The sequence below is a fragment of the Talpa europaea genome (assembly GCF_964194135.1).
Source record: "Talpa europaea genome assembly, chromosome: 7".
Classification (NCBI taxonomy): Eukaryota; Metazoa; Chordata; class Mammalia; order Eulipotyphla; family Talpidae; genus Talpa; species Talpa europaea.
Window position 1 is genome coordinate 88,890,874 of NC_140074.1, and position 19,615 is coordinate 88,910,488.

Consider the following 19,615-nt stretch of genomic DNA (forward strand, 5'->3'; position numbering starts at 1 on the left):
CCCTGTCCCTCTGGTATCCAGTATATTTTTCATAGAATCTAAGAATTATTTTTCTTGTGTTTTGCCAGTTTGTTTTCTTTGGTTATTTATAGTCCTCAAATGAGTGAAACCATCTGGTATCTGTCTTTCACTTTCTGATTTTTTCACTTGGCATCATTATCTCGAGATCCATTCATATTATCCTAAAAGTCACTATTTTATCTTTTTTAATAGCTGAGTAGTATTCCATTGAACATATATCCCACAATTTCTTTTTAATTTTTTTATTTATGCATACAAGAGCTGGGGTTCAGGCCAGGGATGTGGGGGAAGGTGGGGTGAGAGGATTCACCAGAGACAGAGTGAGGAACAGAACAGATTGACTGAAATACTCTGCTGAGGGGAGCAGCAGGCGAGACAGGAGAGGTCAGCTCTCTGGCAGGGATCTGTAGTGGCTGTGACCAGCTTCATAGTGCTGATGCTTAACCCCTTGCACCACCAGGGAGGCCCTCTTTAATTCATTTTGAATGAAATTTTGGGTTTGGAGTCAAGTGATGATCTAGTTTCATTTCTTTGCAAATGGTTGCCCAGATTTTCCAACATCCTTTGTTCGAGAGGTTTTCTTTTCTCTATCGTATGGTCATGGCTCCTTTGTCAAAAGTTAACTGTTTATGTTTGTGGGAAGACCATGCTAATGTCTTGGCTCTCATAAAAATTTCCCCTGATGCTTAGTGTCTATTGCTGAGCTTTGCCTACTGGTTCTCTTCTGCCATCTTTGTTTCTCCAGGTAGGCTGTTAGACAGGAGCTTTCACATCCAGTCCAGTCTTGTGCTGCTCTCCTGGCCAATACTAGGCCTTCCTGATTTGAACCCAGTTCGAGTCTCCAAGTCCTACCAATGGGTGGGACACCAGGAGTCTCATCTCATTTCTTCTGCTTCTTTTTTTTTTTTTTTTAAGATTTATTTATTTATGCATACAAGAGCTGGGGTATAGGCCAGAGATGCCGGGGGTGAGAGGACTCACCAGAGACAGAGAGGGGAACAGAACAGGCAGACTGACTGAAATACACTGCTGAGGGGAGCAGTAGGAGAGTCAGGAGAGATCTGCTGCATCATGTGGGTTTCTCCCTGGCCGGTTAGGGATTGAACTCATGCTGCAGAGGCTGCAGATTGCTTCATAGTGCAGTGCTTAACCCCTTGCACCTCCAGGGAGGCCCCCTCATCTCGTTTCTTGTCCTGAAAGGTTCTTGTCCTCACTGCAGCCACCACAGCCACATCTAGATAAGGAACCATAGTGTTGAGTCACCAGGGTGGAGGGACCAGGAGTCTTCTTTCCCCTGCCAGGTCTCAGAGGCTGCGGATGGTGAAACCTCACTGGTGAGGCTGTGGTGGGCTCAGCAAGAACTTGTGATAAGACACCCAGCAGTTAGGGCAGCTACTTTGAGGTTGGGCATCTGGGAGCCCACAGGAAGTGACTCTGTGCAGAGCATGTGCTTTTGCACTCTGGTGCCAGTTCCTGGGTGGGAGTTGCAGGTTGACTAGGCGGGGACATGTCTGCGGAGTGCATGGCGCTTGGCACAGACGGGCCACAGGACCGGTCTCCAAGGACAGGCAGGCACTCTGGGGCCTCAGGCTCAGGTCAGTGCACCCCTCTAATCATGCCCAGATCCTGGAGCCTGCCTCTCTGGAAAGCATACGTGGCACTTGCGGTGCTCTGCTACATCAACCTCCTGAACTACATGAACTGGTTCATCATCTCAGGTGAGGAAGGGACAGGCCTCCCAAGCAAGAAATAGCTTGCTGGGTGTTCCTGGGACTGTAGACTGTGTGCAGACCTTGCACATTCTGCCTTCTTTCCTGTAGACCTCAGAGCTCAGCCTGCTTGTCTTCTACTCACTCACTCACTCACTCATTTAAAATCAACCTTCTTTTCTTTTTTGTCACTAACTTATCTCAGAACAACTGAGCCCTAACTGTGGGCAGGACCCTCTGGTGGGCTTTGGAGACCCAAGGGAGGGGAAGTTAGCTTTATAGTGCCTGAGCTCAGGGGTGGCATCTCATAGGGTGGAGGGAGAAGCTCATTAATAGGACACCTGTTAGAAAGAGAAGGAGGCCCAAGCTGGTCTGGGGCACTCAGAGGGGGCCCCTGCAGCTGCCAGACATCCTGGAGCAGAGGTATGATTCATCAGCTATTGACTTGGCACAACAGAGAGTGGCTGAGGAATGCGAGGACTTGGGGGGCTGCAGAGAGCACCAACCTGGTGTCCATCAGAGGGACACACAACACATGTGTAAGCAGCTCGGAGTGGGATGGGCATCAGCTGGGCAGTCCAAGGTGGAGTGGCTGAGGGTTGCAGCAGAATTTATGGTGTGGTGGTGAGGGGTGGGCATTTGGTTTGGGTTTTGAAAGCTGAGAGAGTTGACAAGACAGGAATGGGGTGATGGGGTTATTCAGAGAGTGGTATCAGCATAAGCCAAGACACATGCTTTGATCAGGGATGGGGAGAGGGGGAAAACAGCTCATTATTCTAAAGGGTGTTTTGGTCAGAGGCTCCTTGGGTACCATACTGGGGTAGCTTGGACTTTCTGCTGAGGAACCTTGGGAAAAAAATTTGGGTGGAAGACTAACTAGATTTGAGACCCTGCTAGAGGCAAAAGGAAGAAAGAGGGTCAGTTCAGGGGCTACTGCAAAGGGTTAAGCCAAAGCTGAGGAATCCTGGGTTGGAGTGGGTCAAGGGCATGAAGAGGAAGGAAGGGGCCAGAGGCAGGAGCAGGGGAATCACGGGAATGGAGCTCCTCGAGCCCAGCAGGCTGAGGTCCCCGTCCTCCCCACACTTATCCTGGGAGGCCCCGTCCCTGTTGGTACTTCCTCTGATTCTGCAAGAACAGGGTCACCCACTGTTGGAATGAAAGGACCTGGAGAAGTGAAACCATGCTGGGTGCTTGGGGACTGCTGGAGGCAGGCCATTGTCACGGCTACTGGGCTTCTCTTGTCGGAGACCACGCTTCTGGGGGCCAGAGTGACAGCTTAAAAGTAAAAAATAAAAGCAGTACAAAACACAACAAAACAGAAACAGACAATTATAAATCAGAGACACCCCGCGGGGGAGGAGGAGGAGAGGGATCAGAGGGAGGGAGGAGCACAGGGGACTGAGGTGATGGTGCACGAGTGCATTGGGGAAGGAAATTCTATGGGGACTACACCTGAGGTGGGGGAGGGAATGAAAATATTGTTTAAAAATGAACTATGATGTAAAAAAAAAAAGTAAAATTGAGGCATGGTCCACATTTGGGCCTGGGCTGCCTGAGAAGTGCTCAGGGGTGGGGGTGCAGACAAGGGGGCGAGTCCCCATTCTTGAAGGACAATGAATGTGATTATAGGAATTTTTATGTAGTGATTTCTTTTGCTTATCTGTGTTATCTGCTTTTTTCCTCCGACGAATGTCTTATTCATGTAATTAAAAATATTCAATGTGGACATAAGACAGGCAGACTGGTATGCCGGGGCCTGTACAATTGTGCCCAAAATAAATGTCTGAAAAATCTCCTGCTGGGCTTCTCCTATTCATTGACCTTCCTTTGCCTGCTGGCAGGTTTTGGAGGTGTGGGAGTGGGGCTTTCTTCTGGGCCCTGTTTGGAGAGTCCTGTGACACAGGGTGGTAGCATTCTCCCAGTTCCAGCTGTACAACATGGGCTGCTGGAGCCTCTTTTCCTCATCTGTACAGTGGGAACAGTCCCTACCTGTTAGGGACTGCAAGTGTCCAGATCAGGATCTGGACCTCATTAATGAGAGAGATGCTAGGTCTTCATAACACCATGGTCGGAGCCTCACAGCTAAGAGGAGTAGGTGCCTTGGACTCTGCCTAACTCAGAAGTGCCACCAAGGGGCTGCAGGGCAGTTCAGGGAACAGAGCCTAGTGTCTGGTGCCCACTTCCTCTTTCTGCACTAGGCTGAGGGCCTACTGCACCTTCCTGTGGCCTGGCAGGATCTGTTGGGGCTCAGACACCCAGCTGGTGCAGAGCAGGAGCTGGCCACCCCCAGGGGGAGGGGTTAGGTTAGACCTAAATGGGCCTGTCACTGAAGCTGTGTGTCCACTGTCAGCTCTGTGTGCTCTATACTGAAGAGCATGCTTGTGTGTGCATGTGTGCAGGCCAGGGCATAAGTCTTGCACAAACATGTGCATGTGTATATCTGTGAATGTGGCATTTGTGCACAGGAAGGCTGCTGTATTGCACACCCCCGGGGACTTCCACTTGCCCTGTAGTCTAAGGGAATGGCTGTGCTCTGTGCAGCGACGGGGCCACTATAATGTGAATGGCAGTCCTGCACATGTGCGTATGCATGCGTGTCTTTACGTGTGCATCTCAGTGTATGTTTATGAGCATCTGGGTGTACGAGTCTGGGGTGTATGAACTGGTGAGTGCAGGCTCCTGTGTGTGAATATATCCATGTGCCTCTGAGAATGTGTATCCCGGGGCCAGTCTGTGTTCTTACGTGACTCTGCGTGTCTGTGTCTGCAGGATGACATGTCTATGCCTGGAGTGCATGCTTGTGTGTGAATGTGTGTATGTATGTATACCATCGGTATGTGTGTTTCTGCATGTGTTTGATGTATGCACACATCTGCGTGCCTGTATCTGTGTGTGTGTGTGTGTGTGTGTGTGTGTGAGAAAGAGAGAGAGAGAGAGAGAGAGACAAAGAGGAGTGGACCTCCTCAGCTGTATCCTGTAAACTTGGGGCAGCTGCTGCTAGAGGCCCAGTGGATTACTTCCCAATTCCTGAGTTTGTCTGTCCACAGGAGTGCTGCTGGACATACAGAGGTTTTTTCACATTAGCGACAGCCAAGCTGGTTTTCTTCATACAGGTAAGGAGGGAGTCCTTGGCTCTGGAGCTGGGTGAGGGGTTCACGCAGGGGTGGGTTCTCTTCATGGGTCCTGTTCCAGGTCCAGTTCCAGCTACTGGGCAATGAGGAGACAGCCTGAGCCCCACTCAGTCCCAGGCACAGAAAAGGGGCACTGAGGGCCTCCCTGGTGGCGCAAGGGGTTAAGATGCAACCTATGAATCTATCTGCAGCCACTGCAGCACAAGTTCGATCCCTGGCCAGGTAGCTACCCACATGGTGCAGCAGACCTCTCCTGACTTGCCCGCTGCTCCCCTCAGCAATATACTTCAGTCAATCTGCCTGTTCTGCTCCCCACTCTGTCTCTGGTGAATCCTCTCACCCCCCACATCTCTGGCCTGCACCCTGGCTCTTGTATGCATAAATGAATAAATCTTTAAAAAAAAAAAAAGAAAAGGGGCAGTGAGAAGGGAGGGGTCTTTGAGCATGAGGTCTGACCGGGCTGGTGAAGACAGCGTGGGCTGAGCCCTGGTGTTTGAATAGCAACTTTGGGCTGGAGTGTTGTGTGCATCTCCACAGGAAGATGGTGCTGCAAAAGCTCCCTCGCTTCTGGCTGTGGTTGTGGCGCTGGTCACCTGTCCCTTCATGGTTGCTCAGCTCAGCTGGGCTCCCGCTGGGGTGGAGGAATCCTGACATGCTCTTTCCTCTGATGGACCTGAAAAATCTGACCTTCAGACACACAGATGGCATCTGAGCCCACAGAAGCTCCAGCCCAGTTATGGGGAGCAGTCATGTACCCTAATCCGAGCTGGGGGCATTTGAGATGACTGAACACTAACCTTTCCCCTGGGTGCCTGGTTGGTGACACACACACCCCACACCCACATATGTGCACATGTCACAACACATGACCAAGGTGATTGCACACCCCCAACCTGTAACTAGACCATGCTGGCTTCATCTCTGTGGCCCCTCCCTTATTTTGAGAGTGTATCTCAAAGCTTTAGAACAAGGCTTTCCACTGGGGTGCAGGGAGCCCTGAGGATATAGAAAAACTTTCCAGGGACTACCTGAGCAGAGTTTTGAGGGAGTCCACTTACATACACTCAAACCCATATAATTCTTTCCTAAAGTGGGTCTGCCTGAGAACAAGCTGGCGGTTGGCTTCTGCTTCTCCTTTCCTACCTCCCCCTTTGGTAACCACCTGTCTACCATTTTAAGTGAGAAACTTAAAACACTCCACTTATTCAAACACTTCAGCCCAAAGTTGCTATTCAAACACCCTTCCTCATTTTGGATTTTACTATGTTGCACTGTCTTGGAATATATAAACCTCCAGGGTGTCAGACAGAGGGATCTCTCATGGATGCTTGACTTCTGCGGGGTAGCTCTGGGAACAGAGCAGGGAGAGCAGAACCCACAGGGGCTGTTCCCTCCAGGCCACAAACCCGTGGCAAGGTGCCAAGCCTTATCTGGCTGTCCCACCGATATGTGACAGTCTGCTGTTTAGCTACAATTTAGAATTCAGAAGTGAGATAGCTGCACATGTCTCGGGCACGGGTGTCAGCACATTTATTTCAATTAAAAAAAAATGACATCTTAACATCTTTCTTAGAGACAACCAGTCTGATTTGTCTCATTGATTTGGCAAATGAGGACTGGCTTTGCTCATTAGATTCTCTGTGGACATTTCCCATAAATGGAATGAATTCACTTTGCAATGCCAAGGATTTTTTTTTAAAGACTTTTTTATTTATGCATACAAGAGCTGCAGTACAGGCCAGAGATGCGGGGGGTGAGAGGATTCACCAGAGAAGAGTGGGGAACAGAACAGGCAGACTGACTGAAATACACTGCTGAGGGCAGCAGCAGGTGAGACAGGAGAGATCTGCTGTGCCATGTGGGTCACCTCCTGGCTAGGGATCGAACTCATGTTGCAGTTGCAGTGGGTAACAGAGCTGATGCTTAAACCCTTGTGCCACCAGGGAGGCCCAGGATATAAAATGTTTTAAATAACAGCTGAAAACGTGAGAAGTGGGCTGTAGTTTCATACGTTTCTATAAGAGGCCCGAGCAAAAAGTTCAGCTGACCACAGCTGCATACCACAGGTCTTTTCCCATTGATCTTATCTCAGGCCTGAGGCCAGTGTGGGCAAGACCATCTTGGCTCAATACCTATAACCTTCTAGATGAGACAGATACTAACAGTTGAGTCAACATTCCCCTTCCTGGTTCTTACTGTGTTGAAAAGGATTGTTGCTATAGGACCCTTATAAGTGAGAGTTGGGGAGGGTGAAATTTGTGTGTAAAAAAGATGGAGAGGGAGGGCCTCCCCTGGTGGCGCGGCGGTTGAGCGAAGGGCTGCGAGGCTGCCCACAGCCTCTGCAGTGCCGGTTCGTTCCCCGGTTGCCGGCGAGGGTCCCACAAAAAAAAAAAAAAAAAAAAAAGACAAAAGATGGAGAGGGAGAGGAAGATTGTAAGTATGTGACTATGGATTGTGAGTGTATGTTTTGGGGAGTGAGAGAAGGAAAGATTTCTCTCTGCAGAAGCATCTCCCCAAAAGGGGTGTAGAAAGTGCAGTGGGGTTGGACCAGTGACCTCAGGTAGGTCACTGAAACCTTTCTGGGATGCTATGCAGCAACCTTTAGACCCACTCTGCTGTCTGTCCATAGGGCTGCAGAATGGAGGAATCACATGACTAAGAGAGGGCTTCACTTGGTCAAACTATAAAAGTAGGGTGGAGGTTGGAGGGAAGCAGTGGTTTGACTCCCCTCCCCCTACTGTGGGACAGAGAGTTAGCTAATTATTATTTTTTTTTTAAAGATTTATTTGTTTATGCATACAAGAGCTGGGGTGTAAGCCAGGGGTGTGTGTGGGGGGGTGAGAGGATTCACCAGAGACAGAGTAGAGAACAGAACAGGCAGACTGACTGAAATACACTGCAGAGCAGTTGATGCAGGAGAGGTCTGCTGTGCCATGTGGGTTGCTTCCTGGCTGGCCGGGGATCGAACTCATGCTGCAGAGGCTGCAGATTGCTTCATGGTGCTGTGCTTAAACCCCTTGCGCCACCAGGGAGGCCCGCTAATTATTTTTAAAACTAGCACATATATGGCCCTTATCACATGCCAGGAACTCTTGTAAACGCTTCATAATTTTAACTCATTAATCTTTACATCAATTCATGTGGTAGCTATAACTATGTCCATTTTATAGATGACAAATCTAAGGCACAGAGAGGGCCATGGGATTTGCTGAAGGTCACACAGCTAGTAAGTGGGCAGAATTGGGATTTGAATCCAGGCAGCTGTCTATGAAGTCCTCTTGACCCCGTGCTCCTCAATTACTCTCTCGTCACAGAAATGATTTTAATTTGGAGGTGCTAATAACAAAGGAGTGCCTGCCTTTCCTTTTGGGGCAAGTCTCTCCCTCCAAGAGCATCTGCAGGGTTAAGGAGTTTTAAGGATCCCTTCCCAACCCCCACAAATGTTCTAGAAGATTTGGGAAATACTTTTATAATCTTTAGGTAAAGAAGATATGCAGTAATAAGACATGAAACAGCCACCCTGGAGCAAGATGGATAAATTTGACTATATAAAAGCTGAAGTCATCTGTAGAATGACAATTGAAACTGTAAAGGAATTATTAATAATAGATAGCATCTGGTGAGCATTTGCATAAAGCTAGTCATTGCCTCTTATAGGCTTCATTTTATTTAATTCTCTCAATAATCTTTTGAGAGAAGTCTATTACTATCTCACTGTATAGTTGATGAAAACTTAACAGGAGAGTTAAGCTGAAGCCCAAGGTCACATAGCTAGGGAAAGGTGGGGTTCAGGTAGGTTAGTCTCAGAATCCTCATTTTAAATTCCTATGAAGGACTGGGAGAAATTATTTTCAAACAACAAACAGCCCAATATAAAGAGGGCAGAAGATGGGGACATGGGAACTGCTGCTCAGTCTCCCTGGGAATAAAGACAATGCAGATGAAAGCATCAGCGAGATGCCATTTATTTTTTCAACCACTAGATGAATAAAAATAAAGTGATTACTTATATCAAGGGGCAGCAAGAGTTCTGGCATGTACTTCTATGCATGTGTAAATTGATCCAGCCTTTTTGGAGGCCTATTTTGGCAGGAGCTATTAAGATTTTAAATGCCGTTGACACCAAATACTCTGTGGAGTATTAAGGCGAACCATATTAAATTGCTGTTTTTATAGGTCAAAACTGACCTAATTTCTGCAAATGCATATGGTTCAACCCATACTGGAGCCAGCCATGGGGGAGCTGGTGGGACTGGAACCTGAGCTGAAACGAAACTGGATGTTCACTGGGCTCAGGAAATGTTCATCATTTGTGCTCAATGAATGGGGACCTATTCACTGGAGGCTGGGTGGGGCCTCCAAAATCTAAGGCCCTTGGCTGGTGGGAACTGATAGGGGAGGGTTCAGACTTACCCCTGCCACCTGCTAGCATTTGGAGGCAGTGGACACACCTTCCTCCGAGCTGGTATAAAGGCAACTGATAGGGTCTAGGGAATGTTTTACCTACTGAAGAAAAGCAACCCTTCCAGTGTCAGGGACCACTGGTTTATAATTCATAAGCTCATTCCACACCATGCTCATCAGCTCAAACAGGCACCCTTGCCCACCTCCCTTCCTTTTCAAGGGTGTGGGAACAAAATCAGATGGGCCCCAACTCTCCTGAAGATAGGGAACAGGCATGTACTTCATGGGCATTTATATCTCACCTTTACACAGCCTTGGAGGGCTGGAGTGATGATCAGAGAGGTGGCGTTAGTAACCCAAGACCACACAGTGAACAAGCAGCAGAACTGGGATTTGAACCAGTCATAGCCCCCTCTCCCCCCATTTCTCAGTCCCCCTGACTCTGGGCAATGGGTTATGTATTAGGCAGGGATCGGGGAGTTCACTTGGCTCAACTGCCAAGGTGCCAGCTAGTGGCATCTGAGCCAGTCCCCTACTCTGTGGTTGATGGGCACATCAACCATGGAGGGATGCATGGAGCCCCTGTGTATCTCCTGTAGTCTTCATTGGCTTCTTGCTGCTGTCTGCACCTGTGTTTGGCTACCTGGGTGACCGACACAGTCGCAAGGCCATCCTGAGCTTTGGGATCCTGCTCTGGTCAGTAACAGGCGTCTTCAGCTCCTTCATCTTCCCCCAGGTAGGTGCCCTCTCTCCTGCATGGTCCTGGAGACCTGCTCCTGCCTGCTTCCTCCCTGACTGCCCATTTCAGGCATGGCTGGTGACTGGTGAGGGGAAGCCTCCAGGTCTGAAAGAAGAGCTGGTTAGACTTTCTTCTCTTGCACCTCCCACTGCACACCTGGCTTTATTCCCCACGACTGTGCTGGACTGGGTGTGGGGGTGACAGGGGTAACCTCTCCACGGTTGTGCCTACCTGCCCAGCATTCCTGGCTCTTCTTTCTGTCCCGGGGAGTCATGGGCATTGGCACTGCCAGCTACTCCACCATCGCACCCACCGTCCTGAGCGACCTCTTCGTGCAGGACCAGCGGACCCGGATGCTGGGCATCTTTTACATCTTTATCCCTGTTGGAAGGTTAGTGTCACTCCAGATCTACTTTCCTCAGTGGCAAACTGAGGTCCAGAGGAGTCAAAACAGGCTGGACTGGGGGTAGGGGATGTCGCAGGAGGGCTGGGACTTGAATCCCAGTGCTACCCTTTCCTCACCTGCCGCCTCTCATCTCCCCCTGTCCCTTTACTTCTCTGAGACTCAGTTTCCCTATCTGGAACTGGGGACAATATGCTGCTGACTCTGGGCTGTGATGAGGATTAGAGAATTTGAGGATGTGCCCTCCAGGCCGGGACACTCAGGAAGGGGTAGAAAGAGCAGGCTGGAAGGTGAGGCAAGGAAATACGCTAGGAATTTGCAGTCTGCTTCCTGAGCTCTGACTCAGGTTTGCTGGAGTCACCAGACTCAGGCACGACTGAGCCTTGGGTAAGGGGAGAGGGTGTCCATATAGGAGACAGTGGACAGTGACATTGGGGATGGGCCAGGAGCCAGTGGTCACTGGTGACTCGACCAAGGGCAGTAGACATCTGGGTCTCACATGGCTCACTTTGTGTGGTGAAAGGGCTCTGAGCTTTGGTGACCCATCTCTCTGGGGTGGGGGCACCCCATCACACTGGTCTTGGGGCCTGGACCTCCCTCCCTCCCTCACGTATTTCCCTTGTCCCTCTGTCGCAGTGGTCTGGGCTACATGCTGGGGTCGGGTATCACGGAGCAGACTGGGGACTGGCGCTGGGCCCTGCGAGTGAGTCCAGCTTCCTTTTCTTCCTTCTCTTTTCCTCCTGGGCCGTCAGGGACTTTCCAGCTCTAGTGGCCTTTGCCACTTGGCACCGTACCGGGCGCCATGGGGGGTGGTTGGATGTCGGTAGCTTCAAACATTTGGAACCTCCTACGGAACATGGATTATGGAAGTCGTGGCCCTGGGTTCAAATCCCAGCTGCTCAGTTTGCTAGCAGTGTGACTCAGCAAGCCGCCCTGCTTTGGCGCCTCACTCTGCCTATGTGTAAAGTGTGTGTGTGGGGTTAAGGCCATCTTCTGGCATCTGCAGGATTCATGAGACAAGGGGTGGAAAGAGACTAGGGCAGGACCGGCAGGCAGATGGCGGCCTGGCTGGGTTTTGGGGCAGCAAAGCCTCAATAGTCAGAGCCAGTGTAGTTAGGGCTCTTGTCCTCAATGGTCTTGCTCTCAGCGATCTCCATGGAGAAGTGCCTCTACACATCTCAAGGGGACCTCACCCCCAGAGAGGCTGTACTCTTAGGGATGACAGTGAGGAACATAGTATGTCCAGCTCTGTCTACCACCAGCATGTAGGAAGTGAACATCCCTGCTCTGCCAGGGCACAGAAAGGACCACAGAGTCCAGTCACCTCTAGGATCTCCTGGGCCAAAGGCGTGTGAGACCCTGACCATCCCCCACCCCCGGCCCTCCTGTATCCAGATCATGCCCTGCCTGGGAGCCGTGGCTGTGATCCTGCTAATCGTGCTGGTGCCAGACCCACCCCGGGGAGCTGCAGAGAAGCAGGAGGAGGTGGCCATGGGGACCCCACACAGCAGCTGGTGTCAGGATGTCAGAAATCTGTGGAGAAAGTGAGTGTCCCTGCTCCCCCACGTACCTTCAATCCCAATCCTCTCCTGTCTACCTCAGGCTACTGACCTCCCTCTCTTTACTTCCAGGGAGGCTTCCCTGACTGCTCCAACGTTCATAGCCCTCTTCCTCTGAGCTCCCACAGGACAACTGAACTGTCCCTCCCTCACTTGGGGCGCAGACCCCAGAGGCTGGCCATGTGACCGATACTGGCTGGGAGGAAGGGCGGGAGGCGGCATGAGCTCCAGGCTTGGCTCTGCCATGACCTTATCCCTGTGTGACCTGAGACTAAGAGCCTGGCTTCCCTCAATGGACATAATTCTCCAGGCTTGCCTGCTTCTCGGGACTACTGGGAGGGTGCCAGGAGTTAATCACTCACCTCTCTAAGCCTCATGGGAGTTTATCCATCCTCTGTCATGGGCACGGTCAGGGAGGTAGACAGGAGTCATTTGTACTCCCAGGCCTCAGGATTTCAGCAAATCCCGTGGGGTGTGGACAGGCCCGCACTCTATGTTACAGAGTCTGAGACCTGCGGGGGGCAGCAGGAACAGCTTCCTGGAGGTGCTTAATTTGGCTCTGCAGAGAGGAGGGAGGAAGGCACTGTGTGGGATGCATAGTAGGGCTTTTAGGGGGAACGCGAGACAGGAGGCTGCCTGTGTTCTTGAGTGACCTGAGGACTCAGGAGGTGTGTGTGTGGGGGGTGGGTGGACAGGAGCCCACTCCTGCAACCCTGACCCTCCTCCTCCGCTTTGGCCTGGACACCTTCTCTTGCAGCTGGAGTTTTGTGTGGTCGACTCTTGGAGTGACATGCATGTCCTTTGTGACTGGCGCTTTGGGCTTCTGGACCCCCAAATTTCTGTTTGAGGTCCGTGTGGTGCATGGGCTGCAGCTACCCTGCCTCCAGGAGCCGTGCAATGGCAAGGACAGGTAAGGGGCCTCTGGGAGCCCTGGGCACCTGGCCCAGGTCGGGATGCTCTTGATGGGAAAGTTTTTAGCAGGTCCTGAGCCCCCAAAATTCCATCTCTCTGGGCACATGGTGCTCTGTGAAGACTTCAGAGCTGGGACCTGGCTGATAGGCAGGGGGCCTGGGTGTAACTGGCTGAGCCCTTGCCACTCTGGGGGTCTACCAGCAGCTCCTTCATCCCCTCTGGACCCCAGTCCCTGTCTTCTACTCTTGGGGTTGCTGTGAGCATCCAGAAGGCATTGGTGGAGGGCAGTGGTGAAGCTTCTGTGGAGCCTGTGGGATGATCCGAGTCTTAGGCAATCTTCTTTCAGAGGGATCTGCAGTGTCTTCAGTGAAGTCATCCCACTTTACAGATGGCCAATTGAGGCGCTGGAAGGTCTCATTACTTACCTGGCTCATCACACTTAATGCCTACACTTATCACACCTACATCCATTTGTTCTCGGCCTCATTTGAGGCCTGGAGAATTCTGGGAAAGCTGCTGCGTGGGTGGGAGGATAGAATCCAAAGCCAGCCAGGAGGCAGGTGCCCTGTGCCAGAAATGCCCTCCCACTCCCTTCCTCCTCACCCTGTTGTGCTGCCCTCCTGACCACACCCCCCGGGGCCCGTTCTCCAAGGCCCCAGTGACATCTCAAGCTTCTCTTACTTGCTTTCTCCCCCTCCTTAAACTCTCTCAGCCCCAGTTTTTTCTTCCTCTCCAGCTGATGCTTGTCCTTCTCTGTGCAGTCCCCTCCTCTCTGCTTCCCTCTTTATGGGCTCCTAAACTCCTCAAACCTCATGTTCTCCCCGGAGCCCTGTGCCCCAGAGGCTGCAGTGACACTAGTTCTCTGCTGACTGCCTCCTTCTCTCCAGTCTCCTTTCTCTCTCTCTCTTTTCAAAGATTTATTTATTTATGCATACAAGAACTGGGGTACAGGCTAGAGGTGTGGGAGGTGAGAGGATTCACCAGAGACAGAGTGGGGAACAGAACAGGCAGACTGACTGAAATGCACTGCTGAGGGGAGCAGTGGGCAAGACAGGAGAGGTCTGCTGCACCATGTGGGTCACCTCCCTGGCCGGGGATCGAACTCGTCCTGCAGTGGCTGCAGATAGCTTCTTAGGTTGCATCTCAACCTCTTGCGCCACTAGGGAGGCCCTCCAGTATCCTTGCTTGATGCACAGAGAGTGTGTCATGTAATTTCCACAATGTCCCATGCCCTCTCACTGTGCCTTTGCCAAAGCTGTGTCCTCTGCCACTGACTCCCTTCCTTTTTTTAATCTATAATTACTAAACTTTAACTTTAGTTCAGTCCCTATGCTATATAAATATTTTACCTGAAAAATCCTCTGAGGTTTTATAATAATAAATCCTATTACTCATGTGTTACAAAGGAACAGGTGGAAAATCAGAGAGGTTAAGTGACTTGCCCAAGGTCACACAGCTAATAAGCAGCAGAGCCAGGATTCAAACCCATCCTACTACAAAGCTGGTGCCCTGCATTCTGTTGCCCCTAGAGACTGCTTGTTACTGTAAATTGACTTGAACTTCTTCCCACCTAAGTGGGATCAGCTTCCTGGCACACAGTGGGTGCTGAGGGAAGCATCCAGTGAGTGAATGAATGAATGCATCGAATGAGACTGAGGTTTGTCTTGGTGCCGATAGAGTCTTGTCTCCCAGAAGGCAAAGACTGAATAGTAGAAGACCCACAACAGCTGGAAAAAGTAGGGAAAACAGGATTAACACACAGGATTAACAGGATTAACACAACTTGTGTTCCCGGGCAAGTTGCTTCTGATTTTCTCAGCTCTAGCCTCTTCTTCTAACTTAACTTCTTCACAGAACTTGTATTAGTGTCCTAGGACTGATGTAACAAATTATCATCAACTTGGTAGCTTAAAACAACAGAAATGTATTTTCTCATAGTTCTGGAGAAGTCCCAAATGGTTTTACTGAGCCAAAGTCAAGTTCAGCTGGGCCATGCTTCCTCTGGAGGCTGTAGGGAAGAATCCTTCCAGCATCTTCCAGCTGCCAGTGGCTGCTGGCTGTGCTGCTCCAATGCCTGCATTCTTGGCGACATTGCCTGCTCCTGTTCTGTCTCAAATCTACCTCTGTCCCAGTTTTATAGGGACACTTGTGATTGCATTGAGCACCACCTGGATAATGGAGGATAACCCCCCACCAACTCGAGATCCTTTATTTAATAACACCTACAAAACTCTACTTTACCATATAAATTAGCATGCACCGTTTCTAGAAATGAGGACACAGACATCTCCAGGGGCCATTATTCAACCTATGTAAGACAGAGTGGGTAGAAGTTCCCTGTGCTGGACTTCTGCACAGATCTCAGCTACCAATCATCCTCCTTGGTTAGCATAAACCCCAGGGTGAGCGTGGGTCAGAGGCAGGAAGCTGCCAGACACAGGATTCCAGCTCAGCCACAGGGAGAACTCCCAACACTAGGAACTGGCCCAGATGGAAGGGTTGCATGTGGTGGGCAGGTAGTGAGCTTCCCGTGTAAGTAAGACTTGGACAGACACTTGGCAAGACCATCATGCTTACAACTCGCAGGTCTTAAGGACCCTCATGGCTCTGAGTGTTTGTGGTTCTAGGAAGGCCATGAGTGTATGTGTGGCGATGGGGGGAGGAGGTGGCTACATGTGCCTTCTGCCCATACCTCTGGGGCCTGTGTGGGGCCCATCTAAATGCCTGTCTGAGTAATCATTCCTGAATCTCACCAAGGTTCCGAGACTCTGCCAAGGCCAGCTCAGGCCAGGACTCAGAGATGGATATCATTCATCTGGGATTTGGGGTCACTTAACTGGGCTGAGCTGGAGCCTTGCACAGCTTAGAAGGCTGGGAAGGGTCTGTAGACACCTTTAAGCTTCCCAAGATGCCATATTTACCACACTGAGTTGGGACCAAATAAATCTGGTTGAATGTTTGAGAGCTGGTGGGGAATTTTAAGCAGAGCTCTGATTAGGTCTATGTTCTAGAAAGCACCCATGGGGAGCCTGTGTACGTTTGTTCTGAAGGGATGGGTTTTCATAGGAGGGAAGTACAGAGGGGCCAAGTGGATTTGAAGTAGACCCAGGACAGGTGGAAAAGGCAGTGAAGTTAGGACCCTGCCTGAACAGGCAGAGAGCAGAGGGTGGTATTCAAAGAGGGAGATAAGTGCTGGGTGTAGCGACAGGGCTCAGTAAATAAATGCCCACTTGCCACTATTCTCATTAGTGTTGGATGCCAGCGTGGGACCACAGAATTAGGATTTCTCTGTGGGACAATTTTGGGTGGTGAGAGGATGGATAAGATCACTGGAGATGAAGCATGATAGGTGTTGGGGTGCTGGGCAAATCACTCACATGGCTGGTGACAACCCCAGGATAAGTTGGAGAGGGAATAGGGGTGGGAAGAGCTCTACATGAGTCTCTGAGTGGGGTCCCAAAGCCCTAGGAGAAAGGGGTCTCCAGACACATTCTGGTAACTGTAGGTACCAGATTGTGCACCAGGGACAAGGACCCCTATCTTGACCCCAACTGGCTGACTAACCCCTACTAATCCCTCACTGCTCTTTCCTGTCAGCCTGATTTTTGGGCTGGTGACTGTTTTGACTGGATTTTTTGGAGTAATCCTGGGGGCAGAAGCTTCAAGGAGATTCGTGAAGGTCAACCCAAGGGCTGAGCCCCTCATCTGTGCCATCAACCTGCTTGCCACAGCTCCCTGCCTCTACCTGGCTCTCATCTTGGCCTCAACCAGCCTCCTGGCCACCTATGTAAGTGTGGGTCCCTTCGGGTGGGGGCCGTGGATAGGGAACTCTTGTTTGATACTGGCTGATGCTGTGCCAGGTCTTCACATACTAGCTGGAACTTCTTATCCCCATTTCACAGATGAACAAATGGAGGATTCCTAAGAATCTCACAACTAGGAAGGGGTAGAAATAGGCTGAGCCTTAGCCTTTCTGACTCTACTGTGTGTCTTCAGAGTCCCTGGATAATGCTTTGATTTGAGATTATGGGATTCATTTATTCTTGGGACATGTTGTGGACCCTAAAAGAAATAGGGTGACTCTTTCCAAGATGCAGATATAGTGAGACCAATATTGGCCATAGCCAGTGGGGACCCTGCTTTAAAGGTAACAGTCTTGATAACGTCACTTTTTCCAGATCCACAGCCCATCACACTCGTTGTGCTCCTCACACTGTCACCATACCATGGACACAGGTAGCACACCTCCCAGCCTTTGCTGTGTCCTTTCCCTCCTCTAGGGGCGCCATTTCCTTTCTTTTTTCTCTCTCCTGAAATCCTGCAAGGCGCAACTCAAAAGCCACCTCCCCCCAAAGCCTTTCTGGACTATTCTAACCTCACATCAGTATTCTCCAATCCCACATGGGCTCGTGCATTTTAGGGTCCCACCACACACGTGGAATATGGGTGGAGCTGTGGTCACACACACACGACCCCTGTGTGTGTGCAGCAGTGTCCCCACCTCCACGAAGCCCCAGCCCTGGCTGTCCCACCAAATGGGAAAGCACCTCTGATATCTGGAAAGATGGAACCAGCCCAGCCCCAAGGCCCTGGGACCCACCACTGTGGACACAGATGCCCGCGCTTATGTGTGCGTGGGCTCATTGAGCAGGCTGAACTTGGAAGGCAAATCAATAACAGCCCTATTGTTCTCCTACCAGCTTGGGTGTGACTTCCACCTATGACCAGGTCACACTCATAGCTTTTCTTTTCTTTTTTTTTAAAGATTCATATATTTATTTATACAAGCACTGGGTACAGTCAGAAGCGCGGGAGGGTGAGAGAATTCACCAGAGCCAGAGCAGGGAGCAGAACAGGCAGACGGATGAAGTACACTGCTGAGGGGAGCAGCGGGCGGCAGGAGAGGTCTGTGCACCATGTGGGACCCTCACCTGGTGGCCGGGGATCGAACCAACGCTGCAGAGGCTGCGGGGGCAGCTTCGCAACCCAGCGCTCAAACGCTGCGCCACCGGGGAGGCCCACACTCATAGCTTTTCCAGTCACACTCATGAACTAAAAAGCCTGGTTCCATTTAAATAAAAACTTTGATTCTCCTTCCATACAAAGCTTCTATTCAGGTTCAGAAAATTGCACCAGGAAGAGGGGGTTCTCTAGTAAGTTCAGTTTTCCTTGCCCCATCTCCTTACACCACCCCTCCCCTGAGATCCTGACCTCTCTGAGGCTGGGCGGGTGAAGAAGGATGACCAAAAAGGGCCCAAGTATTGCCTGTGTCTTGTTTTTGCTGACTGCCAATACCGTCCTTGTGGCAGATGCCCAGATGTTGGCTCTTTTGGGGCAGTTTTATGGGTTTGAGGGCATTATAACTGCCCGATTCTTTGATGTAGGTCACCCTGTCCTCTCACAACTCCCCTTTGCTCCTCTTCAGGTGTTGCCCTTCCAGATCCTTCTAGCTGACCCTGTCATACTTGGCAGGCTTGGAGCTCAGAAATACAGCCAAGCCAGCTGCTTCCCACCCTTCTTGCCCCTGCACTGCAGGCTGCTCCGTCTGGCACCCCTGTCCTCAGTCTCCCTTGGGCCCTAGGCTTCTTGCTCCCAGGATTCCAGGTGACATGCTTATGAGATGCCCCTGGTGTGGGAGGGCTGATGAGGGAGAAAGGCTTGTCTCCTCCCTGGCAGGCACTGCCCTCTCTCTGGTGTCCTCCAAAGCCCTTCACTCACTTCCTCATTCTTCAGAGAGAACTTACCCAGCTGAATCCCCAGCCCTACTGGACAGCTGCTTTTTTCTCTCAAGTCCTGAGGGTGTGACTGGCACCCTGGTGCTTCTGGGTGCTTCTCCCTTATCTTTAACCTTGGATTTCAGCTGAAATTCCTGGAGAACAGAGAAGTCTTGTTAGCATCCCTTTTGCTTGTGCTTGTTTGTGATACCCACATGGGAAGGATTTTCTCATCCCCACTTAACAGATGGGAAAGTAGAGACCCAGAGACAGCCACTGACAAATATATTGGAACAGACCAAATACAAACTCAGCTCCGCAGACGCCAAAGCCTGTATTCTCCATGCCTTGATGACCCTTGTTACTCCCTTGGGGAAGAACAGAGCCTGACAGATAGTAGGCACTACTAATGCCTTAGTGCTTATTGGCCATAGGAGCAGAAGAGTGGATGAGACCTTCACCTCCAGCTGGTGCGGGCTGAATGGGCCTGACCTTGCAGGCAGTCTGGGCCCCTGGGCAGATGGAGGCCCCGGCAAAGGCCTGTCCCTACATTGGCTGGGACTGTGGACCCCCTGCCAGCTCTGCTTCTGCTACTGTCTTGGTTGGCTCTGGGAGGCAGCTTCTTGGCTGTGTTTTGAGGACACAGCTGTCCCCCCTCCTGTAGCCTGGCACATCTCCAGAGCCAATGGTTCATCTAGAAATGACATTGCATCTTGGTTGACAAAGCCACTGGAGAAACTTCTTTAGTCCTGTCCCAGGGAGTGAGGGTCTGAGGGTCAGAGATGGAAGCAGGCCAGGGTGTGTCCATTCTCCAGTACTGGGGAACTGCTCCTTTGTATGGCTCACCTGTGAGCCTAGTGTGATACTCAGTACTGTGAGGCCCCTTGGTGTGGACTTTCACTTTCCAGAAGTGGTGCAGTTCCTTCTGGACTTAATGGCCAGACCCCCAACCCATAGCTCCAACTGGATGTCCTGACTTGCAATTCCTGCTCAAGTGGGATTGCCCCCGCCTCTCCCAGTCAT

The 19,615-nt window shown here is 50.9% G+C and overlaps 1 protein-coding gene across 1 annotated transcript in view; it reads left to right on the plus strand.

Annotated features, from left to right (window-relative positions):
- Positions 1-1,528: 1,528 nt before the first annotated feature.
- Positions 1,529-19,615, plus strand: part of SPNS3 (SPNS lysolipid transporter 3, sphingosine-1-phosphate (putative)) — a gene marked incomplete at both ends in the record, with an annotated part of 48,587 nt that continues 30,500 nt past the window's right edge. The window contains 8 exon segments of the mRNA XM_084237892.1: positions 1,529-1,739; positions 4,778-4,843; positions 9,865-10,001; positions 10,244-10,395; positions 11,044-11,110; positions 11,803-11,951; positions 12,724-12,876; positions 16,476-16,665. Coding sequence (XP_084094018.1) covers positions 1,529-1,739; positions 4,778-4,843; positions 9,865-10,001; positions 10,244-10,395; positions 11,044-11,110; positions 11,803-11,951; positions 12,724-12,876; positions 16,476-16,665 — 1,125 coding nt within the window.